The 19,960-nt window shown below is 46.3% G+C and overlaps 1 protein-coding gene across 1 annotated transcript in view; it reads left to right on the forward strand.

Annotated features, from left to right (window-relative positions):
- LOC129830522 (adhesion G protein-coupled receptor B2-like) overlaps positions 1-19,960 on the forward strand; it is a 564,124-nt gene that overhangs the window by 456,620 nt on the left and 87,544 nt on the right. Inside the window, exons 22-24 of the mRNA XM_055893092.1 lie at positions 1,305-1,406; positions 3,114-3,213; positions 4,450-4,521. Of these exons, the coding sequence (XP_055749067.1) occupies positions 1,305-1,406; positions 3,114-3,213; positions 4,450-4,521 (274 nt within the window). The remainder of the gene's footprint in view (positions 1-1,304; positions 1,407-3,113; positions 3,214-4,449; positions 4,522-19,960) is intronic.

Raw genomic sequence — 19,960 nt, forward strand, 5'->3', positions numbered from 1 at the left:
CTCCTGTGTGTCCGTCCTCCCCTACCTCTCCTCCTGTGTGTCCATCCTCCCCATCCTCTCCTCCTGTGTGTCCATCCTCCCTATCCTCTCCTCCTGTGTGTATGTCCTCCCCACCCTCTCCTCCTGTGTGTCCATCCTACCCTCCTGTGTGTCCATCCTCCCCATCCTCTCCTCCTGTGTGTCCATCCTCCCTATCCCCTCCTCCTGTGTGTCTGTCCTCCCCATCCTCCCCTCCTGTGTGTCTGTCCTCCCCATCCTCTCCTCCTGTGTGTCCATCCTCTCCTCCTGTGTGTCCATCCTCCCCATCCTCTCCTCCTGTGTGTCCATCCTCCCCTCCTGTGTGTCCATCCTCCCCATCCTCTCCTCCTGTGTGTCTGTCCTCCCCATCCTCTCCTCCTGTGTGTGTGTGTTTCCGCCACTCTGTTTGTTGTTTCTGTCCCCTGTCCTTGTGCATAACTGACTGCCCCCCACAATACGTGTATGTCCTCCTCCATCCCGTGTCCTCCTCCATCCTGTGTCCTCCTCCTTCAATCCTGTGTCCTCCTCCTCCTCCATCCTGTGTCCTCCTCCATTCTGTGTCCTCCTCCTCCATCATGTGTCCTCCTCCATCCTGTGTCCTCCTCCTCCATCCTGTGTCCTCCTCCATCCTGTGTCCTCCTCCTCCAATCCTGTGTACCTCCTCCTCCTCCATCCTGTGTCCTCCTCCATTCTGTGTCCTCCTCCTCCATCCTGTGTCCTCCTCCTTCATCCTGTGTCCTCCTCCTCCATCCTGTCTGTGTCCTCCTCCTCCATCCTGTGTCCTCCTCCTTCATCCTGTGTCCTCCTCCTTCATCCTGTGTCCTCCTCCTCCATCCTGTGTCCTCCTCCTCCATCCTGTCTGTGTCCTCCTCCTCCATCCTGTGTCCTCCTCCTTCATCCTGTGTCCTCCTCCTCCATCCTGTCTGTGTCCTCCTCCTCCATCCTGTGTCCTCCTCCTCCATCCTGTGTCCTCCTCCTCCATCCTGTCTGTGTCCTCCTCCTTCATCCTGTGTCCTCCTCCTTCATCCTGTGTCCTCCTCCTTCATCCTGTGTCCTCCTCCTCCATCCTGTCTGTGTCCTCCCCCTCCATCCTGTCTGTGTCCTCCTCCTCCATCCTGTCTGTGTCCTCCTCCTCCATCCTGTGTCCTCCTCCTTCATCCTGTGTCCCCCTCCTCCATCCTCTCTGTGTCATCCTCCTCCATCTTGTCTGTGTCCTCCCCCTCCATCCTGTCTGTGTCCTCCTCCTCCATCCTGTTCTCCTCCTCCATCCTGTCTGTGTCCTAAAGTCCACCGGTTGAGGCGTCGCGTAGCAGACTGCTCCTGAAATGCTCCAAGTGTGGTGTGATCTCAAGTACAGCTCTCTCCAGCTCTACTGCCAGCAACGCCATGTTAGTCAACAGATACTCTCACACACCAAAACTTACCCTCACAAACCAAAACTTACCCTCACACATCAAAAGATACCCTCACACACCAAAACGTACCCTCACACATCAAAAGATACCCTCACACACCAAAACTTAACCTCACACATCAAAAGATACCCTCACACACCGAAAGAAACCTTCACACACCGAAACCTACCCTCACACACCGAAACATACCCTCACACACCGAAATATACCCTCACACACCGAAATATACCCTCACACACCGAAGCATACCCTCACACACCGAAGCATACCCTCACACACCCTCTATCTCTATCTCTCTCAGTATCTCTTTCTCCCTCTATCTCTATCTCTCTCAGTATCTCTTTCTCCCTCTATCTCTCTCAGTGTCTCTTTCTCCACATTTCTCTCTCTCTCTCTCTCACTCTCTATCTCTATCTCTCTCAGTATCTCTTTCTCCACATTTCTCTCTCTCTCTATTTATCTCTCTCACACACACACACACACACACACACACACACACACACACACACACACACACACACACACACACACACACACACACACACACACACACACACACACACACAGACACACTCTCAGTTACAGCTGTCAGTTACTTGTCTCTCACCTGGTCGTGTTCTGCATCGATCACACAGTCTGGAGGTCACTGTGGCTTTCAGTATGCCTGATGTGTGTGTCACTGTGAGTGCACATGCAAATGTTTCTGTGTGAGCATGTGCATGTGTTATGAGAGTGTCGCCGTCCCAGATTCTAAAGGTTGAAGTAATCTCCCTCCTCCCCTCCTCCCTTCTCTCCCTCCTCCCCTCTCCCCATTCTCTCCCTCCTCCCCTCTCCCCCTTCTCTACCTCCTCCCTTCTCCCCCTTCTCTCCCTCCTCCCCTCACCTCCTCCCTTCTCCCCCTTTTCTCCCTCCTCCCCTCTCCTCCTCCTCTCCCCCTCCTCTCTCTTCTCCCCTCTCCCCATTCTCTCCCTCCTCCCCGCTCCCTTCTCCCCTCTCCCTCTCTCCCTCCTCTCCCTCCTCCCCTCCCCCCCTCCTCTCCCTCCTGCCCTCTCCCTCTCCTCTCCCTCCTCCCCTCTCCCCCTCCTCTCCCTCCTGCCCTCTTCACCTCCTCACCCTCCTCCCCTCTTCCCCTCCTCTTCCCCTCCTCTCCCTTCTCCCCTCTCCCCCTCCTCTCCCTCCTCCCATCTCCCCTCCTCTCCCTCCTCCCCTCTTCCCCTCCTCTCCCCCTCCTCCCCTCTCCCCCCTCTCCCCCTCATCTCCCTCCTCCCCTCTCTCCCTCCTCTCCCTCCTCCCCTCCTCTCTTCTTCCCCTCTCCCCTCCTCTCCCCCTTCTCTCACTTCTCCCCTCTTCCCCTTCTCACCCTACTCCCCTCTTCCCCTCATCTCCCTCCTCCCCTCTTTCCCGCTCTCCCTCCTCTCCCTCCTCCCCTCTCCCCCTTCTCTCCCCCTCCTCTCCCTCCTCCCATCTCTCCTCCTCTCCCTCCTCCCCTCTTCCCCCCTCTCCCCCTCATCTCCCTCCTCCTCTCTTTCCCGCTCTCCCTCCTCCCATCCTTTCCTCTTCCCCTCCTCTCCCCCTTCTCTCCCTTCTCCCCTCTCCCCCTCCTCTCCCTCCTCCCCTCCTCCCCTTTCCCTCTCCTCTCCCCCTCCTTTCCTCTCCCCACTTGTCTTTCTTCTCTCTCAGGGCCTCTCTGTGGAGCTCCTGTGTGGTTCTCCCTCTGCTGGCTCTGACCTGGATGTCTGCTGTGTTGGCCATCACCGACCGCCGCTCCACACTCTTCCAGGTACACTTTGCTGTCTTCACACTTACACACACCTGCTTACACACACCTGCATACACACATCTGCATGCATACACACACACACACACACACACACACACACACACACACACACACACACACACACACACACACACACACACACACACACACACACACACACACACACACACACACACACACACACACACACACACACACACCCCTGCATACACACATACAAACATGTATCCAAGCTTGTATAACAATGTACTGTATACACTCTTTCAAACTCACTAACCTTTGCATGCACTCATACACACACTGATACACACACTCATAAACCAACCAGCTCTCACAGTCTCACGGCAGAATTACACGTTCCTCCATGTTTCTTAAATGTCAGATTTCAAAGTTGTTCCAAAACTCACATTTCAAAGTGTTTAAGGTTAAGTTTAGCCATTAACTCATAATTTCTAAAGTTAGGGTTTAGGTTTGAGAAAGGCTTTAAACAAAAATTCCTGAATTAGACCATGCAGCCTTTTGCACTAGAGGCAGATGCTTAGGCAGACACTGCCGCCTATCCATGATCCCCGTCCATAGCACCCTATCAAAACCCAAACCTACTTGTAGCTAACAGCGCTCACTGTTGCCACCAGTTGCCAAATCTCCATGTTATCTCCTGACATCCTCACTCTAATACAGACTTGTATCACGGTGCCCTGGCTGCATACACACTCTCATACACACACTGATACACACACTGACACACACATGGATACACACACTGATACACACACTGACACACACATGGATACACACACGGATACACACTCTATCTCTCTGTCACTGTCACTGTCACTGTCTCTCTGTCTCTCTTTCTAGTTCTCTCTCTCTCTCTCTCTCTCTCTCTCGCTCTGTCTCTCTCTATCTCTCTCTCGCTCTGTCTCTCTCTATCTCTCTCTCGCTCTTTCTCTCTCTGTCTCTCCATCTCTGTCTCCCTCCCGCTCTGTCTCTCTCTCTATCTCTCTCTCTCTCTTTCTCTCTCTCTCTCGCTCTGTCTCTCTCTATCTCTCTGTTTCTCTCTCTGTCTCTCCATCTCTCTCTCTCTCTCTCGCTATGTCTTTCTCTCTCTCTCCCTGTCTCTCTCTGCCTCTGTCTCTCTGTCTCCCTCTCTGTCTCCCTCTCTGTCTCTCTCTATCTCTCTGTATCTGGCTCTCTCTTTCTATGGTAACTGATAGCTGTTCTGCTCTCTTTCAGGTTCTGTTCGCTGTCTTTGACTCTGTCCAGGGTTTCGTCATCATTACTGTCCACTGTGCCATGCGCCGTGAGGTTAGTGTGTGTCTGTGTGTGTCTGAGTGTGTCTGTGTGTTTCTGTTTGTTTACTTTATGCGAGTATATGAAGAACTTCCGTTTAATTCCTGAATTGAAACCCAAACCCTCTTACAGGTGTTCTCGTTTTCAACGTGACTTTGTCCTACTGAAGCGGACAGTACCAGCTAGCTAGATAGACAGAGGTTCAGCTCAGACAGTACCAGCTAGCCAGATAGACAGAGGTTCAGCTCAGACAGTACCAGCTAGCTAGATAGACAGAGGTTCAGCTCAGACAGTACCAGCTAGCCAGATAGACAGAGGTTCAGCTCAGACAGTACCAGCTAGCCAGATAGACAGAGGTTCAGCTCAGACATGGGAAGGATTACTCTGCTTCAGCCTATATTAATATAATAGAGTATTGTCCAGATGATCCATGGCTCCTATAAAGAGATTAGTAAAACACTGTTTGAATTAAGATGATAAGTCCCCAGTCGAATGCCCTCACTGTCCATACTCAACAGACACACACAGAGTCTCTATGGAGACGAAATACCCATTTACCAGGCACACACGCGCACGCGCACACGCACGCGCACACACACACACACACACACACACACACACACACACACACACACACACACACAGACACACACACACACACACACACACACACACACACACACCGCCCCAACAGATCCACAGATTACACAATCTCAATCGCACTCCACACTGCCCTTTCCCACCTGGACAAAAGGAACACCTATGTGAGAATTCTATTCATTGACTACAGCTTAGCGTTCAACCCCATAGTGGCCTCAAAGCTCATCACTAAGCTCAGGACCCTGGGACTAAACACCTCCCTCTGCAACTGGATCCTGGACTTCCTGACGGGCCACCCCCAGGTGGTGAGGGTAGGCAACAACACATCTGCCTCTCTGATCCTCAACACTGGTTCCCCTCAGGGGTGCGTGCTTAGTCCCTTCCTGTACTCCCTGTTCACCCACGACTGCATGGCCAAATACGACTCTAACACCATCATTAAGTTTGCCGACCAAACAGCAGTGGTAGGTCTGATCACCGACAACATTGAGACAGCCTATAGGGAGGAGGTTAGAGACTTGGCAGTGTGGTGCCAGGACACCAACCTCTCCCTCAATGTGAGCAAGACAAAGGTGATGATCATGGACTACAGGAAAGGGAGGGCCGAACAGGCCCCCATTCTCATTGACGGGACTGAAGTGGAGCAGGTTGAGAGTTTCAAGTTCGTTGGTGTCTAAATCACCAACAAACTATCATGGTCCAAACACACCTAGACAGTCGTGAAGAGGGCACGACAGCACATTTCCCCCCTCAACATTTGACATGGGTCCCCAGCTACACCATTGAGAGCATCGTGACTGGTTGCATCGCCTGGTATGGCAACTGCTCGGAATCTGAACGTAAGGCGCTACAGAGGGTACTGCGTACAGCCCAGTACTTCACTGGGGCCAAGCTTCCTGCCAGCCAGAACATATATACCAGGCGATGTCAGAGGAAGGCCCAAAAAATGATCAAAGACTCCAGTCAACCAAAGTTATAGACTGTTCTCTCTGCTATCGCACGGCAAGCGGTAGCGGAACGCCAAGTCTTGGTCCAAAAGGCTCCTGAACAGCTTCTACCTCTAAGACATAAGACTGCTGAACAATGAATCAGATGTCTACACAGACTATTTACACTGACCCCTCCCCCCTTTGTTTTTACACTGCTGCTCCTCACTATTTATTATCTATGTATAGTCACTTTACCCACACTTACATGTACATATTACCTCGACTAGCCTGTACCCCTGCACATTTACTCGGTACCGGTGAACCCCTGTATATAGCTTCGTTATTGTTATGTAATTCTACTGTGTTACTTTTTATTTAGTAAATATTTTCTTAACTCTATTTCTTGAACTGCATTGTTGATTAAGGGCTCGTAAGTAAGCATTTCACGGTAAGGTCTGTTGTATTCGGCGCATGTGACAAATACAATTTGATTTGATTTGATATAATGCACATACACACACAAACACACATGCACACACACACATGCTTGCATACACACACACACACACACACACACACACACACACACACACACACACACACACACACACACACACACACACACACACACACACACACACACACACACACACACACACACACACACATCCGTGTACTCACACGGCCCCCTATTGTGCACAAATATCAGACAAACCACAATGCATTGGGGTTTGATCCATTCCGTGGCTACACGACATCTCTCTGTCTCTCCCCCCGATATGATATACATCACTTCATTGTTTATTGAGTAAACATATAGTTGAACATTAATGGACAAAAACTTTAACTCATACAGTACATGTTAAATCAATATCACAAAAGTGTATGATTCGAGTTGCCCAAATCCAGGAATTATTTGAGTAAATATGAAAATCTCTGTCAGGGACTGAACCTAATCCCTAATAGCTACAGCGGATGATGTTGTCTCTGGGATGGAGATAGATGTGGAGAGGAGAAGAAGGAGAGGAAAGGGGGATGAGAGACTGTGGAAAGAAGTTGCAGAGAGGAATAGAGGGCCAGAGGCAGAGGGAAGATGGGGATTGAAAGAACATAGAGTTCATGGATCTATAGAGAGGGAGGGAGGGAGGGAGGGAGGGAGGGAGGGAGGGAAGTTCTGTGGAAAATGTAATTTACCCGATAGGGAGTTAGAGAACATGAATGTATAGAAAATGTGATTAGCAGGAAGAGGGGCGGGAGATGGATCGAGAAATTAGGAAAGGAACATGTATGTATGAAAATAATGATTGTCGCACAGAGGAAGGGAGTGAGACAAAAAGATGGAGGGAGAACATTTAGAACATGTGGAGGAAGGAAAGTGTGAAGATCGGGAGAAAGACAAATGTAGAGGGAGAGAGAAGGAAGGAGAGAGAAGGAGGGAGAGAGAAGGAGGGAGAGAGAAGGAGAGAGAAGGAGGGAGAGAGAAGGAGGGAGAGAGAAGGAGGGAGAGAGAAGGATGGAGAGAGAAGGAGGGAGAGGAGGGAGAGAGGAGGGAGAGAGAAGGAGGGAGAGAGAAGGAGGGAGAGAGAAGGAGGGAGAGAGAAGGATGGAGAGAGAAGGAGGGAGAGGAGGGAGAGAGGAGGGAGAGAGAAGGAGGGAGAGAGAAGGAGGGAGCGAGAAGGAGGGAGAGAGAAGGAGGGAGAGAGAAGGAGGGAGAGAGAGAATGTGAGGGAGCGAGTATAGATCCATAGGAAACCCATTTGACTTTGAAATGAGAAGTACGCAGCATCAGAGTGCCAACTCACCCAGCAGGGGATGAGGAAAGCAGAGTTAACATAGAGAGGATGGAGAGAGAGAAAGAAATACAGAGAGAGATGGAGATAGACAGAGAGAGACAGAGACAGAGACAGAGAGAGAGAGAGAGAGAGAGAGAGAGAGAGAGAGAGAGAGAGAGAGAGAGAGAGAGAGAGATGGAATGAGCAGCGATACTCCAGTGAATGCACTATTCATCTGACACGGGCTCTGCTCTGATACAATATGCAGTCTCTCTCTCTCTCTCTCTCTCACACACACCGAACACCCGCTGTGAGTGAAGATGGCTTTTCTTTGGCGCTGCGGCTCACTTCAGTGTTCTGTTCTCCGATTCCACTCATAGGGTGGTAATTTGTTGTCCTACTCAGCCACTCAGATGAAAGCCAGTCATTTGTATGCTCAGGTGAAGATATGGTTGTCTTGATATCCTGGAGGGATGAAAGGACACATATTACATATTAGCAGGGTTTATTGAGTCAGACACAACAACCACACAAAATCAAACTGAATAAAGGTGCATTTAAAATACCAACACACTTCACAGTAAAATAATATAAATGAAGGAGATAAAAATATAACTGAATGCATATATGGACAAATACACGTTTTGTCCGTGTAGTCTCAGTGTGTCAGTGTAGACTCAGTGTGTCAGTGTAGACTCAGTGTGTCAGTGTAGTCTCCGTGTGTCAGTGTAGTCTCCATGTGTCAGTGTAGTCTCCGTGTGTCAGCGTAGTCTCAGTGTGTCAGTGTAGTCTCAGTGTGTCAGTGTAGTCTCCATGTGTCAGTGTAGTCTCCGTGTGTCAGTGTAGTCTCCATGTGTCAGTGTAGTCTCCATGTGTCAGTGTAGTCTCCGTGTTTCAGTGTAGTCTCCGTGTGTCAGTGTAGTCTCCGTGTTTCAGTGTAGACTCAGTGTGTCAGTGTAGTCTCAGTGTGTCAGTGTAGTCTCTGTGTGTCAGTGTAGTCTCAGTGTGTCAGTGTAGTCTCAGTGTGTCAGTGTAGTCTCCATGTGTCAGTGCAGTCTCCGTGATTCAGTGTAGTCTCCGTGTGTCAGTGTAGTCTCCGTGTTTCAGTGTAGACTCAGTGTGTCAGTGTAGTCTCCGTGTGTCAGTGTAGACTCAGTGTGTCAGTGTAGTCTCCATGTGTCAGTGTAGTCTCAGTGTGTCAGTGTAATCTCCGTGTGTCAGTGTAGTCTCCATGTGTCAGTGTAGTCTCCGTGTGTCAGTGTAGTCTCCATGTGTCAGTGTAGTCTCCGTGTGTCAGTGTAGTCTCCGTGTGTCAGTGTAGTCTCCGTGTGTCAGTGTAGTCTCCATGTGTCAGTGTAGTCTCCGTGTGTCAGTGTAGTCTCCATGTGTCAGTGTAGTCTCAGTGTGTCAGTGTAGTCTCAGTGTGTCAGTGTAGTCTCCATGTGTCAGTGTAGTCTCAGTGTGTCAGTGTAGTCTCAGTGTGTCAGTGTAGTCTCTGTGTGTCAGTGTAGTCTCCATGTGTCAGTGTAGTCTCCGTGTGTCAGTGTAGTCTCCGTGTGTCAGTGTAGTCTCTGTGTGTCAGTGTAGTCTCTGTGTTTCAGTGTAGTCTCAGTGTGTCAGTGTAGTCTCAGTGAGTCAGTGTAGTCTCCGTGTGTCAGTGTAGACTCAGTGTGTCAGTGTAGTCTCAGTGTGTCAGTGTAGTCTCCATGTGTCAGTGTAGTCTCCATGTGTCAGTGTAGTCTCCGTGTGTCAGTGTAGTCTCCGTGTGTCAGTGTAGTCTCCGTGTGTCAGTGTAGTCTCCGTGTGTCAGTGTAGTCTCCATGTGTCAGTGTAGTCTCAGTGTGTCAGTGTAGTCTCCGTGTGTCAGTGTAGTCTCCATGTGTCAGTGTAGTCTCCATGTGTCAGTGTAGTCTCCATGTGTCAGTGTAGTCTCAGTGTTTCAGTGTAGTCTCACTGTGTCAGTGTAGTCTCAGTGTGTCAGTGTGGTCTCCGTGTGTCAGTGTAGTCTCCATGTGTCAGTGTGTCTCCGTGTGTCAGTGTAGTCTCCATGTGTCAGTGTTGTCTCACTGTGTCAGTGTAGTCTCAGTGTGTCAGTGTAGTCTATGTGTGTCAGTGTAGACTCAATGTGTCAGTGTAGTCTCCATGTGTCAGTGTAGTCTCAGTGTGTCAGTGTAGTCTCAGTGTGTCAGTGTAGTCTCAGTGTGTCAGTGTAGTCTCAGTGTGTCAGTGTAGTCTCAGCGTGTCAGTGTAGTCTCAGTGTGTCAGTGTAGTCTCCGTGTTTCAGTGTAGTCTCCGTGTGTCAGTGTAGTCTCCGTGTGTCAGTGTAGACTCACTGTGTCAGTGTAGTCTCAGTGTGTCAGTGTAGTCTCAGTGTGTCAGTGTGGTCTCAGTGTGTCAGTGTAGTCTCCATGTGTCAGTGTAGTCTCCATGTGTCAGTGTAGTCTCCATGTGTCAGTGTAGTCTCAGTGTGTCAGTGTAGTCTCCATGTGTCAGTGTAGTCTCCGTGTGTCAGTGTAGTCTCAGTGTGTCAGTGTAGACTCCGTGTGTCAGTGTAGTTTTAGTGTGTCAGTGTAGACTCAGTGTGTCAGTGTAGTCTCCGTGTGTCAGTGTAGTCTCCGTGTGTCAGTGTAGTCTCCGTGTGTCGGTGTAGTCTCCATGTGTCAGTGTAGACTCAGTGTGTCAGTGTAGTCTCCGTGTGTCAGTGTAGTCTCAGTGTGTCAGTGTAGTCTCCATGTGTCAGTGTAGTCTCAGTGTGTCAGTGTAGTCTCAGTGTGTCGGTGTAGTCTCCATGTGTCAGTGTAGTCTCAGTGTGTCAGTGTAGTCTCCATGTGTCAGTGTAGTCTCCATGTGTCAGTGTGTCTCCGTGTGTCAGTGTAGTCTCCATGTGTCAGTGTAGTCTCCATGTGTCAGTGTAGTCTCCATGTGTCAGTGTAGTCTCCGTGTGTCAGTGTAGTCTCCATGTGTCAGGGTAGTCTCAGTGTGCCAGTGTAGACTCAGTGTGTCAGTGTAGTCTCCGTGTGTCGGTGTAGTCTCAGTGTGTCAGTGTAATCTCCGTGTGTCAGTGTAGTCTCCGTGTGTCAGTGTAGTCTCAGTGTGTCAATGTAGTCTCCGTGTGTCGGTGTAGTCTCAGTGTGTCGGTGTAGTCTCAGTGTGTCAGTGTAGTCTCCGTGTGTCAGTGTATTCTCCCTGTGTGATATGTGTATGTGTATGCATGCTTGCATGTCTCCTATCCATGTTAAGCTCGTTACACACGACAAGATTTTTGGAAACACACTAAACACATTTGTTTGTATGACATCCCAATGTTCGTAGGAAGTTTTGGGTAGAGTGTTGATATTAGCTATCTCTGTCTCAACATGATGTGGGAGGCAATGTGGGTGTAAATGGCATACTGTATACCCACTAATCAAATCATATCAAATGTATTCATAAAGCCCATTTTACATCAGCAGATGTCACAAAGTGCTTATACAAAAACCCAGCCTAGAACCACAAACAGCAAGCAATGCAGATGCAGAAGCACAGTGGCTAGGAAAAACTCCCTAGAAAGGCCGGAACCTAGAAACAAACCCAGAGAGCAAGCAGGCTTTGAGGGGTGGCCAGTCCTCTTCTGGCTGTGTCGGGTGGGGAGGAACCAGGCCCTGAGGGGTGGCCAGTCCTCTTCTGGCTGTGTCGGGTGGGGAGGAACCAAGCCCTGAGGGGTGGCCAGTCCTCTTCTGGCTGTGTCGGGTGGGGAGGAACCAGGCCCTGAGGGGTGGCCAGTCCTCTTCTGGCTGTGTCGGGTGGGGAGGAACCAGGCCCTGAGGGGTGGCCAGTCCTCTTCTGGCTGTGACGGGTGGGGAGGAACCAGGCCCTGAGGGGTGGCCAGTCCTCTTCTGGCTGTGTCGGGTGAGGAGGAACCAGGCCCTGAGGGGTGGCCAGTCCTCTTCTGGCTGTGTCGGGTGGAGATTAATAGAGTGCATGGCAGTTAAGGCCAGATACTTCTTCAAGATGTCCGAATGTTCATAATGACCAGCAGGGTCAAATAATAACCACAGTGGTTGTAGAAGGTGCAACAGATCAGTACCTCAGGAGTTAATGTCAGTTGACTTTTCAAATCAAATCAAGTGTTATTGGTCACATACACATATTTAGCAGATGTTATTGCGGTTCTCGTGAATTACTTGTGTTCCTAGCTCCAACAGTGCAGTAGTATCTAACTATTCACAACAATACATACAAATCTAAAAGTAAAAGAATGGAATTAAGAAATATATAAATATTAGGACGAGCAATGTCAGAGTGGCATTGACTAAAATACAGTTGCAGTTACCGTAGCAGGCGGTGATACAGCCCAACAGGATGCTCTCAATTGTGCATCTGTAAAAGTTTGTGAGGGTCTTAGGGGCCAAGCCAAATTTCTTCAGCCTCCTGAGGTTGAATAGGTGCTGATGCGTCTTGTGTCCTACACTGTCTGTGTGCGTGGATCATTTCAGTTTGTCAGTGATGTGTACGCCGAGGAACTTGAAACTTTTCACCTTCTCCACTGCGATCCCATCAGTTTTGATAGGGGCATGCTCCCTCTGCTGTTTCCTGAAGTTCACGATCAGCTCCTTTGTTTTGTTGACGTTGAGGGAGGTTATTTTCCTGGAACCACTCCGCCAGGGCCCTCACCTCCTCCCTGTAGGCTGTCTCGTCGTTGTTGGTAATCAGGCCTGCTTCTGTTGTGTTGTCTGCAAATTTGTTGATTGCGTTGGAGGCGTGCATGGTCACGCAGTCATGGGTGAACATGGAGTACAGTAGGGGGCTGATCACGCCCCCTTGTGGGGCCCCAGTGTTGAGGATCAGTGACTGGAAGTGTTGTTTCCTACCTTCACCACCTGGGAGTGGCCCGTCAGGAAGTCCAGGACTCAGTTGCACAGGGCGGGGTTCAGACCTAGGGACTCCGAGCTTAATGATTAGCTTGAAGTGTACTATGGTGTTGAATGCTGAGCTATAGTCAATGAACAGCATTTTTACATAGGTATTCCTCTTGTCCAGATGGGATAGGGCAGTGTGCAGTGTGATGGCGATTGCATCGTCTGTGGGTCTATTGGGGCGGTATGCAAATTGAAGTGGGTCTACGGTGTCAGGTAAGGTAGAGGTGATATGATCCTTAACTAGCCCCTCAAAGCACTACCAAGCGATAGTGCTACCAAGCGATAGTCATTTAGTTCAGTACAGGAACAATGGTGGACATCTTGAAGCAAGTGGGGACAGCAGACTGAGATAGGGAGAGATTGAATATGTCCGTAAACACTCCAGCCAGCTGGTCTGAGCATGCTCTGCGGACGCAGGTAGGGATGCTGTCCAGCCTGGCAGCCTTGCGAGGGTTAACACGCTTAAATGTCTTACATCGTCCATGGAGAACGAGAACCCACAGTCCTTGGGAGTCGGTGTCCGAGACATTGCTGGTTTTCTCTTTGTAATCCGTGATTGTCTGTAGACCCTGACACATACGTCTTGTGTTTAAGCCGTTGAATTGCGACTCCACTTAGTCTCTCTACTGACGTGTTGCCTATCTGGTTGCCTTACAGAGGGAATAAATGCATTGTTTGTATTAAAATATATTCCCAGTCACCTTGCCATGTTTAAATCCGGTGGTTCGCGCTTTCAGTTTTGCATGAATGCTACCATCGACGGTTTCTGGTTTGGGTAAGTTTTAATAGTCACAGTGGGAACAACATCCCTTCTACACTTCCTGATGAACTATACATCAATGTTATTCTCAGAGACTACCTGGGTCATATCCCAGTCCACGTGATCAAAACAATCTTGAAGCATGGATTCCGATTGGTCAGAGCATTGTTGAATAGATCTTAGCATGGTACTTCCTGTTTGAGTTTCTGCCTTTAGGAAGGGAGGAGCAAAATGGAGTAGTGATCAGATTTGCTGAAGGGTTGGTGGGGAAGGGTTTTGTGGGAATCCCAGAAGTTGGAGTAGCAGTGGTCAAGTGTTATAGCAGCACGTGTACTACAGGCAATGTGTTGATAGAACTTCAGTAACGTTTTCCTCAAATTTGCTTTGTTAAAGTCCCCAGCTACAATAAATGCAGCCTCAGGATATGTGGTTATCAGTTTGCATAAAGTCCAGTGTAGTTCCTTGAGGGCTGTCGTGGTATCGGCTTAGGGGGAATATACACAGCTGTGACTATAACGGAAGAGGATTCTCTTTGGGTGGTCTTGGAGTAGCCTCTGGGATAAGTTACATTTCCCTGGGGGGTACAAAGAAAGGATCCAATTTGGGAATGTCGTATTCCTGGTTGTAATGCTGGTGCGTTACCGCCACTCTGATATCCAAAAGTTATCCAAAAACGTTCTGGGCTAATAATAGAAGAAATAACACACAAAAAAACAAAATACTTCAAAGTTGCTTAGGATCTAGAAGCAGAGCTGCCATGTCTGTCGACACCATCTGTCTGCATCATTCAGAGGTCAAGACAGCAGGTCTGAGAGAGAGAGAGAGAGAGAGAGAGAGAGAGAGAGAGAGAGAGGAGAGAGAGAGAGAGAGAGAGAGAGAGAGAGAGAGAGAGAGACAGAGAGAGAGAGAGTGAGAAAGAGAGAAGAAAGACAGGGAGAGAGAGAGAGAGAGAGAGAGAGAGAGAGAGAGAGAGAGAGAGAGAGAGAGAGAGAGAGAGAGAGAGAGAGAGAGAGAGAGAGAGATAAATATATATATATAGAGAGAGATAAATATATATATATAGAGAGAGATAAATATATATATAGAGAGAGAGATAAATATATATATATAGAGAGAGATAAATATATATATATAGAGAGAGATAAATATATATATATAGAGAGAGATAAATATATATATATAGAGAGAGATAAATATATATATATAGAGAGAGATAAATATATATATATAGAGAGAGATAAATATATATATATAGAGAGAGATAAATATATATATATAGAGAGAGATAAATATATATATATAGAGAGAGATAAATATATATATATAGAGAGAGATAAATATATATATATAGAGAGAGATAAATATATATATATAGAGAGAGATAAATATATATATATAGAGAGAGATAAATATATATATATAGAGAGATATAAATATATATATATAGAGAGATATAAATATATATAGAGAGATATAAATATATATAGAGAGATATAAATATATATAGAGAGATATATAGAGAGATAGAGTGGGTTGAAAACAGCAGGTCCGGGACAAGGTCGCACGTCTGGTGAACAGTTCAGGGTTCCATGGCCGCAGGCAAAACAGCATGATCTTTTCGTTGAAGAATTTCATGAATTCTTACCTCTATTGCACACACCGTGTATAGACTTTTCTTTTGTGTTACTGACTGTACGTTTGTTTATTCCATGTGTAGCTCTGTGTTTTTGTTTGTGTCACACTGCTTTGCTTTACCTTGGCCAGGTCGCAGTTGTAAATGAGAACTTGTTCTCAACTGGCCAACCTGGTTAAATAAAGGTGAAATAAGAAATAAAAATAAAAACTGCTGAAGTGAAGGCCGTCCTCTCTTGGGGAATACTGTTTTTAAGTTAGCTTTCCGACAGTATCAAAAATACTTTTTGCATTTTTTTTATTCTCCTCAATCAGGTTGGGAAAGTAAGCTGATCGAACAAGAGTGAGGGCTCTTCGATATTGCACTGTACTGTTTTTCCAAGCTAGTCGGAAAACTTAGTTTGATGGAGCGCCATTTCCGTTCCAATTTTCTGAAAGTTTGCTTCAGGGCTCAGGTATTTTTTGTATACCAGAGAACTAAATTCTTGTGACAAATTGTTTTAAGAGGTGCGACTGCATCTAGGGTATTACGCAAGGTTAAATGTATATACTCGGTTAGATGGTTAACTTCTTATGGCTGCAGCACGACACCGGTACACTTATGACAACATCCAGCTCAAGTGCAGGGCGCGAAATTCAAAAGATATATTTTTTAAAATATTTAACTTTCATACATTAACAAGTCCAAGACACCAGATGAAAGGTGCACATCTTGTGAATCAAGCCAACATGTCCGATTTTTTAAATGTTTTACAGGGAAGACACAATATGTAAATCTATTAGCTAATCACGTTAGCAAAAGACACCAATATTCTTACTCCATCAGTTTATGACTCCATCAGTAGCTATCACAAATTCGGCCAAATAAAGATAATAATAGCCACTAACCAAGAAACAACCTCATCAGATGACAGTCTGATAACATATTTATTGTATAGCATATGTTTTTTTCGAAAAATTTGCATATTTCAGGTATAATTCATAGTTTACATTTCAGCTACAATCAGAAATTGCACCGAAAGCAGCCATAATATTTACAGACACCAACGTCAAATACCCAATTACTCATCATAAAACATTTCTGAAAAATACATAGTGTACAGCAATTGAAAGACAGGCATCTTGTGATTCTAGACAATATTTCCGATTTCTTAAATGTTTTACAGCGCAAACAAAATGTAGCGTGATATTAGCATAGCCACAATAGCCAGAAACACTTGGGCGCCCACGACCAGTCAACATGCACGACAGATATTAGAAATAGCATCATAAAATGTTTCTTACTTTTGGTGGTCTTCCGTCAGAATGTTGGATAAGGTGTCCTTTGTCCAGAATAGTCGTTGTTTTGATCTGGAACGGCAAATATCCCTCTTCATTTAGCATGGACACTTGCCAAGTGACACGGATTACTCCAACGTCAACAAAGTTAGAAAACGGAACACGGCAAAACTCCCGAAAAAGTTTCAATAATCTGATTAAACTATATTGAAAAAACATACGTTACGATGATATGGTGACATGTATCAAATCAAATCTAAGACGGAGATGTTCGTCTTTCATAACGACAGCTAAACAGAAGCCATATCCGTGTCCTCTTTCGCGCGCTCCAGAAACAGGAAATGGACGGTCACGTCAAACAAAGACCTTTTATTCCACCTCTGACCAAGATAGACACGAAATTTCTTCTCTCACCACATCTTGACAACCAGGGGAAGGCGTAGGAAGTGTTTGTAGACTCCTACGTAACACGCCCATGTATAGGCATGAGGTTGAACAGAGCATAGATTTCTGACATTTCACTTCCTGGTCAGGAAAAGTGCTGCAGAAGGATTTCTGTTTCACTCAGAGAATTAATTCAAACGTTTTTAGAAACTAGAGAGTGTTTTCTATCCAATTGTAATAATAATATGCATATTGTACGAGCAAGAATTGAGTACGACGCCGTTTGAAATGGGCACATATTATCTGGCTACTCAATACGCCCCCTGCAGCCATAAGAAGTTAACTGTTTTTCGTACTCCAACGTCCTTGGGTAGGTGGAGGGAGTCTGGAAGGGCATCTAGGAATCTTTGGGTTGTCCGACAATTTATAGTGCTGCTTTTGATCATCCTTGTTTGGGGTCTTAGCAGATTTGTTGCGATTGCAAACAAAATAAAATGGTGGTGTCGTGTCTTTAGCTGTGCCAGATTAATTGCTATGACATGCTATTCTATAAAATAATTTCTCCGTAATTAATATTACCTGATTGAACTAATCATGTAAATGTAATTAACTAGAGAGGGACACCACAAAATAATATTTATAGAGCTGTTATCTTTCGAATAAACTCTAAAAGATTTAGTAATATTTTACATCCATAGCAGTCACATTAATCGTAATTTTATTCAGTCTCATCTGAAAGTGGTAAATCCTTTGTTATCTGCAAGAATCCTGGCTAACAAGTTGAATCAGCAATACAAAATTGGGTTTAATTATTGATTGACTATATACCTAACTAATCACACAGAATCACACATATACAATTAAATCATAACTTGATTACAAAGTGCCTTCATAAAGAAAACGTCCCTAGCGGGCAGAATAGATATGACAGCTTGTTACACAAAGAAAGGGGGCGGGGTTTTAGTGAAAGAGCGGGAGACTGGGAAACAGGCGAAGCTGTACCATCGTAAATACAGTATCTTATGCATTCTGAATTACCGCCCATTTGAAAAAGGAAAATGCAATAAATATTTAATCTGAGCTGCGCTTCAGTAGGTTGGTGGTAGATGGACGACCGTATCGCCAACCCGAGTCCTCTGCCCTTTGAAGAATGTCACTGGATACGTTGGAGTAACGTTGTGTGTAGTAGACGGGATACTCTGACTGTCCTTCCTAACCTGCGTTTGTAGCGGCTGTTGCTAACTCAACGGCTAGGCGGTATCACTTCTGTAGTGAATACGAGTTCAAAGTTCATACCACTTGCAACTAAAATGTCCATGCTGATGTTGGCTTAGTTCTGTAGTTATTATCTGAACCATTCTGACATCGGATCGTCATCCTAGTGTCCCGGAACAGGAAGTTATATTTTTGTCAATGGCTTTTATAGTGGAGGGAGAGGGGTGTGTCTGAAAAGTTTATAACCCATGTCTCTTCACAGGGGCGGGCCACTGGTTGAGCAGAAGCCAAACTAATGAAAACCCAAATCTCTCATTTGGAAGCTAAAATGACATTTAATCTCTTCACAAATAATTTCATATTCAAACATTTGAATTAAACAACAATTCCATGTGAATCCGATACCTCTGAAGTTTAGACTTTCCACAGTAGAGTTTATGTCATTTTATCATTGATGAGAATGTGTCAGAGGGCAACCGAACTGACATAATATACCTTTAAGTACCACGCATATGTTCAGTTGGTCGGATTACCAGAATATAGTTCATTTCCCCCCACTTCTGATGTTCCCAGAATCTCTATGTTAACCAAGGGGTTTTCTTATGTCACATCAGTAGAGTAGGGAGAGAGAAAAAGGGGGAAAGAGGTATTTATGACTGTCATAAACCTACCCCCACTGCCAACGTCATGACAGTGGTCTGATAGTCCAGGATTATCAGGAAGAACATTTAGATCCACAATATGTATTCCACTACCTAGCTTTAGCTCACTTAATGAAAGTTTCAGAGAATAGCAAACAGTATTATATCTCAGAGCACTGTGGCTCTGGAGTCAGTTACCAGTCATATCTCAATTTGAATAAAATCTCATCTTCCTAACACAACCCTCAGAAGACTGGCTGCCTATCTAGATTCAACAGTGTTGTACACTGTCTTTTTCTGTTCTTTATCTCTGTTTCTATATCTCTCTCTCTTTCTCTCTCACACTCTCTCTCCCGCACTCACAGCCTCACTATCTCTCCCTTACTCTCACTCTATCTCTCTCTCTCTTCCTCTCTCTCTCTCACTCTGCCTATATTTCTCTTCTCTCACTTTCTTTATCTTTGAATGTCTTCAAAGAGTGCTTGAATCCATCAATCAAACAATTACTTGGCGTTTATTTCTATAGTACTTTTTAATACATACAGTACTAATGCTAACGCACACATTTAAAGAAAGTGTGTGTCTCTTGATTTTGAACTATTAAATAAAACCCAGTAATGATACAATACATGTTCATGGCAGGGTAATACACTATGTTCTAGTCTCTTACTAAAATCAATAACAAAACCTAATATAGATGATCAAACATTCTTAAGATAATATATACGTATGTAACGGTTACGTACTCAATAAAGACATGTAAAGTACTGTATGTTTGAACATAGCCTACTCTCTATGATAGTCTTAACGTAGCTAAACTCATTTTAACACTATAATAAAGACCTTAATCTACCTTCCTCCCTTTCTCCCTCCTCCTCTACTTCTCTCCCTCCTCCTCTACTTCCCTCCCTCCTCCTCTACTTCTCTCCCCCCTCCTCCTCTACCTCCCTCCCTCCTCTACTTCTCTCCCTCCTCCTCTACTTCCCTCCCTCCTCCTCTACTTCTCTCCCTCCTCCTCTACTTCTCTCCCTCCTCCTCTACTTCTCTCCCTCCTCCTCTACTTCAATCCCTCCTCCTCTACTTCCCTCCCTCCTCCTCTACTTCTCTCCCTCCTCCTCTACTTCTCTCCCCCCTCCTCTACTTCTCTCCCCCCTCCTCTACTTCTCTCCCCCCTCTTCTACTTCTCTCCCTCCTCCTCTACTTCTATCCCTCCTCCTATACTTCTCTCCCCCTCCTCTACTTCTCTCCCTCCTCCTCTACTTCTCTCCCCCCTCCTCTACTTCTCTCCCCCCTCCTCTACTTCTCTCCCCCCTCCTCTACTTCTCTCCCTCCTCCTCTACTTCTC

This window comes from Salvelinus fontinalis, chromosome 32 (assembly GCF_029448725.1).
Source record: "Salvelinus fontinalis isolate EN_2023a chromosome 32, ASM2944872v1, whole genome shotgun sequence".
Lineage (NCBI taxonomy): Eukaryota > Metazoa > Chordata > Actinopteri > Salmoniformes > Salmonidae > Salvelinus > Salvelinus fontinalis.